Source organism: Rhamphochromis sp. 'chilingali' (genome assembly GCF_963969265.1).
Source record: "Rhamphochromis sp. 'chilingali' genome assembly, chromosome: 8".
NCBI classification, from domain to species: domain Eukaryota; kingdom Metazoa; phylum Chordata; class Actinopteri; order Cichliformes; family Cichlidae; genus Rhamphochromis; species Rhamphochromis sp. 'chilingali'.
Genome location: NC_137935.1, coordinates 13438203 through 13452009, shown reverse-complemented (window position 1 = coordinate 13452009; position 13807 = coordinate 13438203). Strand labels below are relative to the sequence as shown.

Here is a 13807-nt window from a genome sequence, read left to right as displayed (position 1 = left end):
AATCTAACAATAATAATAATAAAATTAGCAGCAGTATTAACAATCTACTAATGTCACTCACCGGGGCATTTTTGATTTGAACATTTTTGTACATTTGCTGATAATATTTCTGTAGTTTAGCTTAAATGGGATTTTTAGTTGCTAGTTTTTACTTACTTGCAGTGTCCCTTCACTGGCTACTTTATTGGTTACATCTTGGTATTACTGGTTTGAACCCCCTTCTGCCTTTTTAATCATTGCTCAAAGATTTTGGTCCATTTTGACCTGATAGCATCACACAGTGCACATACACACTGGACAGAGATCCCGTGACTGTTGAAGCCATTTGATTAGAACAAACTCCGTGTCACGTGAAAGAAACTAGCTTGTTATTATTTGAGCTTTGTGAGATGGTGCATTATCCCGCTGGTCATCATAATACAGGTCATAAAGGGATGGACAAGGTCAGCAGCAGTACTCAGCTAAGCCGTGGTATTTAAATGGTGCTCAGTTGCTATTAGGGGGTCAAAAATGTGCCAAGAAAACACCAAGTAGATCCACAGCATCTAAAATACTCAGTCCAGACTGTCTCAGACCAGCAAGCAAGCCACTTTCTAAGTCTCTTAGATTGTCATTCTTCTCCGTTTTCTGGTGCTTGTTTGGGACTTCAGCAGGTCATCACGACTATGACTACATGCCTAAACTGACCGGGTTGCTCCCATGTCATTGCCATATTAGTAGAACCCGACTGATATAAGATTGTTAAGATGATAGTGATGCCGATATTGGACAAACGTTGCAACAAAAACACTCATAACAAGGTTGAAGCTTGTTTTTTCCACCTTTTACTTTTTAAATTTTCATATATCGGCCATTATAAATGCAGATGCGAATTCATCGGCATATAGCTAGTATCGACCGATATATTCTCCACGCCAATATATCGGTCGGGCTCTGCTGAACAAGCTTGCTCTACTTGCTCAAACAAGCAGCTGAACAAGTGTAACTAATGAAGTGGCCAGTTGGTGCATAAATTAACAAGTAAAGATTTTTTTTTGCATACACAGTACAGCAGCTGCGTACATAAATGATTTTTTTATCATTTCAAAGTGCCACCTGGATATAGCATCTTTGTGCACAGAGCTCTCTATCTTTGCTCTGTTTTTCTTTTATCTAAAATGCTGCCAGTGTTGAGGGCAGGTCTGTATTAAATAAACATTAACTTCCATTCATCTGATTTAAAGAATCTTTGGGGATCTTTGTTTTCTCGTGCAGTTCAAAAACATTAAATGGGACCCTGAGAGTTCAGGAAAACCCCTAAAATCAAGCATTTCAGATGCCCCCTTGTCTTATAGTACCCCGGTTGGAGCCTGATGCCAGACGGAAGTATCCGGGTGGCGGAGGCCACAGAAGACTCCCTGGGCACCTACACCTGTGTGCCTTACAACGCCCTGGGTACCATGGGCATGTCCCCCCCTGCCACTTTGGTGCTAAAGGTAGATCACTGTTTAAGTTCTATATAGTCTCTCTTTTCTAACTTGTGCACACTTACTTGTAAGTGTTTATGATTTGATTTCTCAAGGATCCCCCTTACTTTAATGTGAGGCCTGGGGGGGAGTACCGTCAAGAGGCTGGGAGAGAGCTAGTAATCCCCTGTGCTGCTTCTGGAGACCCTGATATACCATCTATCACCTGGAGAAAGGTGCCAAACAGCTAAACACACGCCATCGAAATTCTCTTGAAAATATGTGCTTGTTTTCACCTATAACTTCTTGACATTTTTGCTGTGTTTAATTGTACCACTGTAATTTTCATGTCAATTGAAGGTGGGGAAGCCAAGCAGGAGTAAGCACAACATCCTACCCAGTGGCAGCTTACAGTTTGTGTCCCTCAGCAAAGAAGACCATGGAGAATGGGAGTGTGTAGCCACAAATGTGGTCACAAGCATCACTGCCAGCACGCGTATCCTAGTCATCGGTACAAACAGTCTGCACAGCGCTCTCAGCTTTCTCAGTTTCCTCAGCCACTGACCTTTCTTACTTATGTTGAGTTCACTTTGCTGTGGGATTTGCATGAAGAAGATGTCACCCTCATCCCTCAAACTCTTTGCCTTTACCCAATTTCCCTTTGGCCATCATTAAAATTTAATCTAATCTTATCTGCAGTGGCTTTATACAGTTAATTTAAAGCCTGAATGTGTAAGTACAATGTGCTGAAACACTGTCACTGCAGCCTTTGTCTGTCTAGTCATTGAACCAAGGGCATCTTTTTTACTCTTTGAATTGACTGACTGAAGTGTTGACAAAGGCAAACAGGGTTATTAAGTTTGAAACAGGCTGCTGAAAGCCTTCATGTGCATTGGTAGAGCCAGTCTTACATTGTGGATCTTCTTATTTTATTTGTATTCTGCGATCAAGTTGCAGCATTCAAACTGATCTCAACAATTTTACCTTTAAGTACCTTTTGTTGTATTCTTTGATCCAAATTGATTTCGCAACACTGACAATGCCTTTTACTTACTTAAGATGTCACAATTTCCTTATGTCTGGAATCCCAGCCATTTAAGTGGGCTGCATACTGTAGCTTCATCGATATATAACTAATATGGCAAATGAAGTTATGATGATTTGCAATTAAATTTCAGATTCTTGTCTAGACTTTGAAAACCTACTGTTGGTTAGAAGTTCAGTTTATCATAAATCAAATTCAAAAAGGTGAACTTACAGTTTCTTAGTTACAACTTATTGTCTTTCATTGAAAGTGAAATATTTCAAACTTTTTTTTTGGTTTCATTTGTGTTGATTGCACCTTAATCTCAAATCTAGTATCATTTAATTTAAAATTTGAGCAGACACCATAAATACATCTCTCTCTAGTTCATGCACACAATCACAGTCACGAGGAAGACTGCTGACTATACAGATGATGATCATTCACAAGATCCTGTGTGTAATGAATAATATAATATATAAAAGTTTATATAGAAAATATCAAAACATAAAAGTTTACATTTTTAAATAAAATTATGAAATGAAATAATGATTGTTAAAAATTATTTTCTGCAGAGATAGATAGGAGGCACTGGGACAAAGATGGCCGCTCAGCTTTTCTAATGCTATCACCCCAATAAAAAAAAAAATGCTGTAAAAAATGCAAAAAAAAACAATGCAATGATTGGTAAATCTGATAAAGGCCATATTTTATTCACAATATTACATTAAAAACACATTTAAATGTTTAAACTGAGAAAATGTACCATTTGAATAAAAAATGTATATTGACTTTGATGGCAGCGACATATCTTAAAACAGTTTAGCTGTTTTCCGCTGTGTAGCATCAGCCCTTCATTTAACAATGCTCCATAAACTTCCCAGCATTAAGGAGAGCAGCTGTTGAACGTTTTTGGGGAGGAATGTTGTCCCATTCTTGTCTGATATCAGATTCTAGCTGCTCAACAGTCCTGGGTCTTTTTTATCATATTAAAAATGTAATGATTTACTCATGAATATATGAAGTCATGCTGTTCTAATAGATGTAGTAATTGGTTTAGTTTTCTTTTACTGAAATATGCAAGACCTTCACTGGAAAAAGCAAATGTCCTTAAACCTGTGTGTGCAAGCTGATGGTTCATCTCCTCTTTAGTCTGAAAGATGCAATTCCCATGTTTTCTGACAAGAATTTCACATTTTAAGTCATCTGAACAGTTTTCCACTTTGCCTCAGTTCATTTTAAATGAGCTTTGTCCCAAAGAAGACAGCGACATTTCTGCATCACGTTCACATGTGGATTCCTCTCTGAATGATAGAGCTCTTATCTGCATACATGGATGGTAATGTGCTCACAAAGAGTGATTTCTGAGCCCACACAGTGATTTCCATGACAGAATCATGCCTGTTTGTAATATACTGCTGTCTGATTGGGCATCCAATATAGATTTTTGGCCTTGCACACAGAGATTTCTCCAGATTCTCTGAGTTTATTGATGATATTATACTCTCTAAGATGCTCTTTTATACCCAACCATTAGCAACCTGCAAAACATGTCTAAGCTGTTTCCTAGCTATGTGTTGCCCCCATCTCAGCTCATCTCTTTTTTAGATGTGTTGCTGCCATCAAATTCAAAACTAGCTAAAATGTTTAATAAAAAAGTTTTTAAAAAAATCAAAATATTAATGTAGTTTATCAAAGAAATGTTTAATATTTTTCAAAAACAGATGTGAGAGCTGTACAGGTAAATCATAAATTCTGTGAACTCTCCTCTGGTGAAAGCGAGCAGATCAGTAAGACTGACACTGTGGTCCATTGGCCTATTTTCCAAGGATTCATCACAGTGTTGCACAGCTGGCAACGTTCAGCTCGCCTCCATGTGACCAGCACTAAGCTGGCAGGTGTGGCAGGGTGGTGCAGACAGCTGTGCTCCTCCGACCACCCACAGGTCTCCCTTTTATCCCAGTGAGAACTAACTGGCTTCAGGCCACACTGCACAGCTGCTAGGCCTGTTTGGTGGGATGAGATGAGCTGCAGATAGCACTGCTGCACTTGAATTGCCTGACCTTACGCTGGTCACCACCTCAGCCAGCATCACATGATTTGCATAGAGCTGGCAGATGCATGACACAGCAACATTTGGAGGGTGAAAATAGCATAAATAGCATAAATAATTTGCGTCATTTACATTATTCGACTAAAACACAAATCATAGTAATTCAGGAACAGACAGTTATATGTATAAAATGTCAAAACAGTATTAGTATTTACAGAATTTCTATAGCTTAATCACTGCAAGTGATATTAAGTGATGTGTGGGTGTAAGATGTTATATTATAAGTAAATTAGTATGTGTGCATTATGAATTTATTCCCACTCTGTCTCTGTCTCTGTAAATCACTCAGGCACCAGCCCACACGCTCCTGGCAATATCCATGTACTGCCCTTAACAACCTCTGCTAATGTGTCCTGGGAACCAGGTTATGATGGCGGCTTCGAACAGACATTCTCTGTGTGGTATGGTCCAGTGTGAGTACTCTCACTTTACTTTAAATCAATGCCAGCAGTCTGCATAGATGCAGAAACAGATGGTAGCTGGAGGTAGACGCGTACGTCCGGATTAGTCGGAGCTCTTCTTCGCAAATTCAGTCAGACGCTCACAGCGGGATTTTTTTGACTTGAGGTATTTAGTGTATATAGATATAGATGTGCATAATTCATGGTGTGCACTGAGAACTTAATGGAGTGTCACTGCAGGAACACCAGATGGCATCACAAAAATTTAGAATATTTTTCCCTGTGTGCAAATCATTTATCCTGGTGTATCAGGAAAGACATTTGTTGACTGTAAACATGAAGACAAGGACATCACAGACATGAATATGTGAGTCAGTCTGCAGTTGTGCCTCTGTAAGCGATACTGTAATTACATACTGAGCACATTTTTTAATGTCGAGCAAAACACATTATGGCTGAGTGGAGTGCAGTATTGTGGACACAATGAATACAATAAAACACAATAAAATAGCTGTGACTTACACAAGACTTACATGGTAGAGAAATACACAAAGTATGTATTAATGTATCTTTAATTAACATAATATTTATCTTTTTATGCACAAAGAGGACATTTATAGTTTTTTTTAGTCTAACAGGAAAAATATTAAGACTTTTTTGGAAAAGAGTCTAAGAAAAAAGGCAAATTTATGTTTATCTGATGTTCTTTACATTTTTATTTTAAAAATTTCCCCCAGTTTCCAAGACTCTGGAAATCCAAATATTATGTATCTCACACTATTATAAAAAGGAAAAAATTCAGGTTTCCAGTTTATATTTAGGTTTTCCTTAAAACGATGCATATCAGGAACTGTTCTGTGCATTATTAGATTAAATTCTCATTTTTTGACTGAACTAGACCAGGCATATATATTTATGGAATAGGAAAAGTTGCTTACACCTCATGGGGCTGATGATGTGAACTGTTTCAGCTGCTCTCCACTTCTCTGGCAGGCTGTTCTAACAGCTCAGAGCTTGAAATTAAAGGCTGCCTCTCCCAAAGTTTTTCTCCTACGCGTTACAGTGTTTCAAAGAGTCGAGCCTGGAGGTTTCATAAATCGTAAGCATGTTAGATTGATCCGAGTCTCTAAAACGTTATAAAAGTTACTCTGTTTGGTGCGTCGCCTTTAAATTAGATGCAGCTTGTCATGTGACTGTTTATAGTTAATTAATCATTATAGATTTTCTCCTTCATAAGTTTCTCTTTGTCTGCTTTATTTCTCTGTCCGTAGGTCAAAGAAAATAGACTTCGGTCCTCATGACTGGCATTCGATGCCAGTTTCTGGTGCTCAGACCTGGTTGGTGGTGCCAGGGCTGGAGGCTGGGACAGAGTACCAGTTCAGTGTGTTGGCTCAAAACAAACTGGGCACGGGCCCATTCAGTGAAGTTGTGACAGTCACCACTGCAGGTGGGTACTGCTAATCAAAGGATGTTCCAGCCATGTTTGCTGCTTTTTGACTTCAGAATCAACCCGCTGAGTTGCACTGAGACACTATTTCTAATTTTAGACTATAACCAGACACAGTGTGGAATATACTGCCCTCTAGTGATGGTTAAACTCATCCTGTCCTATGCTTAGTTTTATTGTTTAAATGTGAATGCTGTATTCAGATTTCCAGATGAGATACAGTCCAATGTGATTTTGTATGTTTGTATGTGCTCATCTCCATCACCTTCAAAAGCTCAGAGCAACAAATTAAATGAAGAAATGCAGCCACAGTGGCTGTGTAGGTTTATTTAAGCCCTACTTTACAGTTCTTAAGCTTACTTTATTATGTAATGCAGGCTACCTTGTTGGTAGAGGTTGTTGGACATGATGACTGCCCACTAATCTGCATTTTAGTTACTTTTAATGTTATATTAGAAACACTCTGCAGTACAAAATGCAATAGTTACTTAGTGAGACTCTTTGTATGTTTTATTGTAGAAATGAAATGTATATTGAACCCGTAAGTTTATCCGTATCATCTAATTCAGAAATAATGGAAGTTACAAGAAAGATAGAGACACACTTGTGTTGTTTACATTTAAACTGTTAACAAATTGGTGTCACAAAGTTTTTTAGGAAGATTTCCAGACTGTAATAGTCATTACAGTCTGGAAACAGCTAATATGGATGTTAATTAATAATGTTAAACATGAGATCCTTCAGACACTTTGAATGGCCAGACAGGAAATGGAAGAAAAGCCGCAGGTGGTAAAGCCTTTGATAGATGTCAGCCAGAGGCATTTTTGATCTTGTGTAATAAATGTTTGCCTAAGGAGCAGCCTGCTTGTGAATTCAGCTACATGGGGCTAGTTTGAAGAGGATCTTGACTTGAAATATAGTGTTTTTGCTTTGTTTTGTTGTGTTTTTCAATATTACCTTATTAAGTGATCAGTTTCTAAGCAGTAAAGTGTTAAATTATAACAAGACTACAGTATTACTCTAAGGGAATTGTTTCTATTTATTCGTTTAAGCCAGCGGTCTGCAACCTTAACACCCAAAGAGCCATTGGGATTTGGTTTCCAAGCAAAAGAAAACACTGGGAGCCACAAATGCTTTTTGAAATCTAAAATGAAGATAACACTGTATATATTGTTTTTTACCTTTATGCTTTGTGTGTACAACTAAGGTGTGTTGCTTATGAAATCCATGAAGTGCTACAGAGAAAATTACATTTTATTTATGTTATTAACACACATTTTGAACTCTTAAAGAAATATAACAAAAGGAGAGACACCCAGCTGAACTAAAAGGATCCATGTAGCAAACAAAAACTGTTATATCGCCTTTGGGCTTTTGGAGCCTTGACCTGACTTTTAAAAAATATTTGGAAAAAAAGCACTATGCTGCTGAAAAATGAAAAGTAGATATTTGCAAAATTCTGCCTAAATATGTATTTTACCTGGTTAATGTGTGTGGCGGGGCGTGGTCTGCAGCGCCGCTGCAGGGGAGGCGCCTTAACATCTGTGCTCTCTCTGCTGTTGTGTTGGTGTGTGTCGGGCTGTGAGCTGCAAAGCTACAGCCGGCTGTATGCGTACAGCAACCGTGTGTGAAAAGTGGTCAATAAAGAGATGCTAAAGAGCGTGTTCATGGAAACATCGTCGGGTCTGCCGTAGTATGTTTACAATGGGACTTCTGCTTCTGTGCAAATCGGGGCTTTACAAAGTCACTTTCATCTTTACGCAGGACTGTAAGCTGTCATCTGTGAGGCGTGAGCGGTGTTTGTTTTTAACATAGTTCACGGAGGAGAATAGCTGCTGACATAATGTGGATCCAAAGAGCCATAATTGGCCTACCTGGGGTTGAAAGTCTCGATAAATGCACGGCGTTTCGGCGGGTACACCGGCTTCAGCGAGTGTGACGCTTATTTTGAGCGATGAAAAAATAATAGAACGTAATTTTATTTTTATATTTCAATATCACAATAATCTTCCAATTTAGAACTACAAGTTAAAAAAGAACTAACATAAATAAAATACACTTCAGCTAAATACTTCTAATTTATTTTCACATTATGTGCACATACCCCTGGGTATGTGCACATAATGCCCATTGGATAATCCGGCCCAGATGGTGGGGGTACTTTTTGCCTCGTGAGCCCTGATTCGGCCTCACATTGCCAACTGTTTTCCTTCATTTAGCAAATGTTAAATGAGGTCTGCAAAGTTCTGACCTAATTCACACTCTCAGATGGAAACCAGTAGGCTTCTGCTGTTTAATACATTTCTCCACGACCTATAATGAAATATTTTGAGTTAACCAATCAGCTTTGATTAACCTAAGAAATGTAAGAAAAGTCAATGCTCTTTGTGTTGCTATTTCTGATTTCTTGGTAATCGTTACATCCAAAGTGTACTCTGATGCTCCATTGATGGAGGTCCCTGAATGGAGCCCATCCAGAGTTTTTATCTGGACCCTATCTAACTCTTTAAAAAAAAAAATGCGATCGCACGAGCAACACCCTGTAACTTTTTTTGTTTGTTTGATTTTTTTTCCCCCATTGAATACATTTTCATAATGCATGGTTGGTTCACAGGCTCTCCTCTGGGTACCCCAGAACCACTGGTGCTTCTTACTCCACCACGGTGCCTCACAGCCAATCGCACGCAGCACGGTGTCCTCCTCACGTGGCTCCCTCCAGCCAACCACTCCTCGCCCATCGACCGTTATATCATGGAGTTTCGCCTTGGGGAGAGGTGGGAGGTTCTGGATGACTTAATCCCTTCAACTGAGACCGAGCTCATAGCCAGAGACCTTGTTCAGGTCAGTATATGGAAATTTAGCTGTGTAACGTTGAATCCTAAGGAGTAGAAAAGTAGTACTTTTTTGTCAATCCAATTAAGGAAAAGTAGCTCCTCTTTGGTATGCAAACAGTTATAAATAAGAAGCTGCTTTCAATATATCATGTGCAGCAAGACAATGCCTTATAGTCTGAGCACAATACCCTGCATTGCAGCGCATCTCTGCATCTCTCTGACAGGAGTCCTGGTATGAATTTCGAGTAATGGCCGTTATGGATGACCTGATCAGCGAGAGCAGCAATGTTGTGGGAGTTTCTAGCACAGGTGAGTGTCTTTGTGCTCGGCCCTTATGAATAATCTATTTTTAAGTTGTTACTCCATATCTCCTTTTATGCTCTCAGATCCCTTCCCTGCTCCAGAGTTGCCCGATGAGGGTTTGGCGCGACCTGTGGTGGCAGGAGTCGTGGCAACTATCTGTTTTCTGGCAGCGGCGGTACTGTTCAGCACTCTAGCAGCTTGCTTTGTCAACAAGCAACACCGTCGCAAACTCAAGCGCAAACCAGGTTAGTCTCCTCTTTCACTTAAATTTACATAGATTAGGTAAAAGTTCATGTTTGACCATGGATGGGTTTATCAATGGGCTCAGAGGCACAAAGAAAAACACAAAGCAAGCACAAAGAGATAAAAAATGACAACAAAGAGTAGCTAAGAAGTAAATTGTTTGCAGTTGTTTTTGGTCTTTTTCAGTCTGTCTTGCTTTTTGTTTTGCTGGGCGGGGGTCCTTTATCGTCTGCGCCCAGAAGCTCATTGTCTCATAATTCATCCCTGTGACTGACTTTTACCTGTGGTGTTCATTAGAGAAAATCCTAAACTTAAATGTGTTTGTCCTCTCAGATCCTCCCTTGTCGGTGACACACTTCAGGAAAAGCATTGAGTCGCCGTAAGTAAAGCTACCCCAGAGCCTCTCCTGTCTGCTAGAGGTCGCCACTACTGTTCGTCCTCTCTTACACCTGTTATAACTATCTGTACCCTTGCATGCTGTGACAAGTCATACACGTTAACATTAAATAACACTCAGTTCTGACCTGTCACCTGAAAATACCTTTTGGAGCCTACTGGGAAGAATTGATTTTTACCCTCAGCATGTTTTCTCCAGTGCTTTTAAACAACAAGTCAGTATCTAACATGGTATATCTGAGGAAAGTCTTGAAAATGAACCAAAAAAAAACCCCCATTGATGACATGATTGGGCTTCTTGGTAGGTGTAAAAGAACATGAACAGTAGCAACCTCTAGCGGATCACGGGAAAAATTAAGGAGAGTTCAAAGCAGCAAAGTCTGCATTTTAAGCACATTACCCAGAGTGCTCAAGCTGCAGTATGTGTATTGATTTTTGATCCATCTGTATTCTTTAACACTGTCTGCTTTCTGCATGATTCTCAGTGTTTAATGATGCTGTTTCTTTGTACAGTATCAGCTACACGTGTGTACCTGTCTGTCTGTATATCTTGTGTACATGTATGACTGCATTTCAATCTCAAAAGAAGCTCCTTTCTGACTCTAATCTGTGTAAATCCCATTGCAGAGTAAATGTATGTTTGCTTGTGACTTTAAAACCTAAAACATCAGTATCAGATTACTTCTTTCTATTTTTTCATGAAATGGTCCAGGCTGCTCAGGGAGTTTACACTTAGTCCTTCCAGCAAGTAGCATAGTTAAAGATGAACCAGGCCCGTGTCGTTTGTTTCCCATCGCAGGCCTCCTCTCACCCCCTTGCCAGGGGTAGAGCCCTGCTGGGACGAGCCTGCCAGGAGCAGTTTCTTGCCCCCGCCGGCCAGCCCCCTGTGAGTGCCTGCCTGCACCAAAATACAGAGTGTGCTGCACTGCACTGGCTTGGCTGCATGGTTAATGCATTGCATAGAAATGATTAGCTCACAGTGATTATTTGTAGTTGTAGGGGTGCCTACTATTTGCATGCACAGACTTCCATGCACCATACAGGGATTAAATTGCACTAGCTCAGCTGCATGTACAGTACAGTACTGTGTATATGCACTCACATTCTAATTGATGTCTACCCGATGCATTCAGTGACCCAGTACAGTAAGTGTCGAGTATGCTGCTCCTGGTGTGGGCAAATGAGGCCTGGTTAGATGTCATCTGCTTTCCACACATCACCATTTGGTGCAGCATATGGAAATTGGTCTCACGTCTGCTCAAGAAGATGTAGACTCAGTAGATCTGTGATACGGTTGTCATGGTTGCGTTGTTGGCTTTTCTCTCATCCCGTCACTCTTTGGTTCATTAGCTGCAGCCCCTATCAGGAGTCTGCTGCCGCCATAAACTGGCCATTATACCGTAATGAAGTTCATTATGGCTGCCTTGATCGAGCGCTTTGGCTTTCTACTGTGTCATCTGTTTACAAACCGCAATCATATCAGTTTATTTCAAGTATCAGAGATTTTTGGGGATTTGTTTTAAAATACTCCTACCACTATCCGCTTCATCTGTTATGTGTTAAATTAAGCCGGCATTCTGTGTCTGCATTTTTATTTTTTTTATCAGGTTATCATCGGGGAAGATAAGTCCAGAGAGCTCCCCTCCATCTCGGCCCCGTTCTCTTTCGTCGGAGGGTTCCCACGGTCCGGGCCTGTATGTCAGGAAGCTCCCGAGTCCTCAGAGAGAAAAAGAAAAAGAGCTCTCCTTCTACAAGAAAACCAAGCGTGCCATAGCCAGCAAGAAATACAGTGTGTCCAAACATGAGGCAGAGGTCACCACGCCTATTGAGCTGATAAGCCGTGGCCCCGATGGCCGCTTCGTCATGGAGACCAGCCCACCTCCCCGCCGCATCCAGGGCTTCCCCTTCGCAGAGGAGTCTGACATGTACCCTGAGTTCCGGCAGTCCGATGAGGAGAATGATTTTGACCCAGGGCCTCTGCCGCCCATCATGCCCACGCTGCGGCCCCAGCTCTCCCCAACGTCCTCGAGCCTGGAGTCAACGCAGCCCCCCACCTACAGCCCCCGCCTACACAGGCCCATGGAAGGTATGAGCTTTGCAGAGGGCAGTGCACTTCACGCCTCAGGGCAGGCCCCGGCCTCCCGCTACAGGGGCTTTCCCCAAGGCCCATTCTATGGGTATCTAGGCAGCCGCGCTGAATCAGGGATTCCACCACCATTCTACATGCCTGACATCAGCCCACGTAGCTCCGCTCTATCCTCACCCCCAGGCACCGCCGAGGGGCCCTTTGGTTACCCCTCCATCCCCGAGGAGAGTGGAGAGATGGAGCACCATCAGTACACTGCCTCTGGCCATTCTCTGTCTCACACACACAGCCCTCCTTCTCGCTCACCTGAAAGCTGGCAGCCTCATGAGTTACCCTTCCTGGGTCTAGAAGGTCCACGGTTCATATATCCACCTCACCATCCGTTACATCACCCCCAGGACCTCCCTGACCCACCCCCATATCCTCCTCACTCTCTCCCTCCCAGTCGCCTGCACCTCCCACACCTAAAGGATCCAATAAGCCCCGGACTCCTGCAGCTGGAGGTTCCTGTGGCTCCCCCAGGCAGAGACAGGCCCCCAGGGCCTCCGGTTAGGCGTTTAGCTATGCAACAGGCCCAGAGTCTCGGCCAGCTCAGACACACGGCCCACGGTGTGGGTGTACCAGTGTTGCCTTACCCTGACCCGGCAGTCCGTGCAGGGAGCCCAAGCACAGCCCCCAGTAGTAGCCCTCAGTCCTGGCTCAGCCCGAGGGCGGGGCGCCGGGCAGACCCCAGCCTACCCCCACTAGTACTCCAACCCTCCCGCCTCTCTCCACTCTCCCAGAGCCCACTTAGCACCCAGCCGGGTTCCCCAGATATTCTTGTAAGGCCTCCTCCGCGCCCCAGCATCCTCCGCACCTCTCGGTCTCTGGAGATGCCTGAGATCACCCTGCAGCCCTCGGCTACTGTCAGTTTCTCTCGGAGGTCCTCCCTGACCGCCTCTCCTACTCAGAGCCAGGGCGCCAAGCAACCCAGCCCCAGTTACCACGCCCACATGTCCTATGCCTCCACTGCAGCCAGTTACCCCTCCCAATCCCCCTCTCCCCCTCCGGAGGGCAGGGATGTTTTCGGGCAGAGGCCATCCCAGAGAAGGACAGAGGAGGAGATGCTACCCTCAGAGCCCTCCCAGCTCCAGATATCAGCCTCAGGGTAGGTGATCCATTGCAGTAGAGAATAGTCACACATTTTTTAAGGAGGAGACTTTTCGTCTGCTCGCTAAATATCCTCAGTATCACTTTGATGTTTCCATTAAGAAGTAATTAAGATGCATATTGTACTTTAATATGCAGAAGGCATGTAATTGCATTTAGCACACATTGTGTCAGTTCATTAAAAATGATCTAAACATTAACATTGAATAGCATGTGAAAGCTCAGTGTGATTTTAAGATCATGTATTTTTGTATATAGTACTGATGGCTCGTAATCAATAGAATCGATGAAATATTGATCATAATTCAAACTTAAATCAACTTTAAAAGCCATTTTTTCTGTTTCCCATGTTGAATCTAAAATCTT

General features: G+C 42.1%; 1 protein-coding gene across 2 annotated transcripts in view; it reads left to right on the top strand.

Moving 5' to 3' along the window:
- The window catches only part of igsf9ba (immunoglobulin superfamily, member 9Ba), a 76182-nt gene that overhangs the window by 52712 nt on the left and 9663 nt on the right, over window positions 1-13807 (top strand). For both annotated transcript variants that reach the window (XM_080889791.1, XM_080889792.1), the window contains exons 9-18: window positions 1335-1475; window positions 1562-1681; window positions 1806-1956; window positions 4872-4995; window positions 6255-6430; window positions 9045-9271; window positions 9489-9573; window positions 9651-9812; window positions 10144-10189; window positions 11814-13439. In XM_080889791.1, coding sequence (XP_080745917.1) covers window positions 1335-1475; window positions 1562-1681; window positions 1806-1956; window positions 4872-4995; window positions 6255-6430; window positions 9045-9271; window positions 9489-9573; window positions 9651-9812; window positions 10144-10189; window positions 11814-13439 — 2858 coding nt within the window. The remainder of the gene's footprint in view (window positions 1-1334; window positions 1476-1561; window positions 1682-1805; window positions 1957-4871; window positions 4996-6254; window positions 6431-9044; window positions 9272-9488; window positions 9574-9650; window positions 9813-10143; window positions 10190-11813; window positions 13440-13807) is intronic.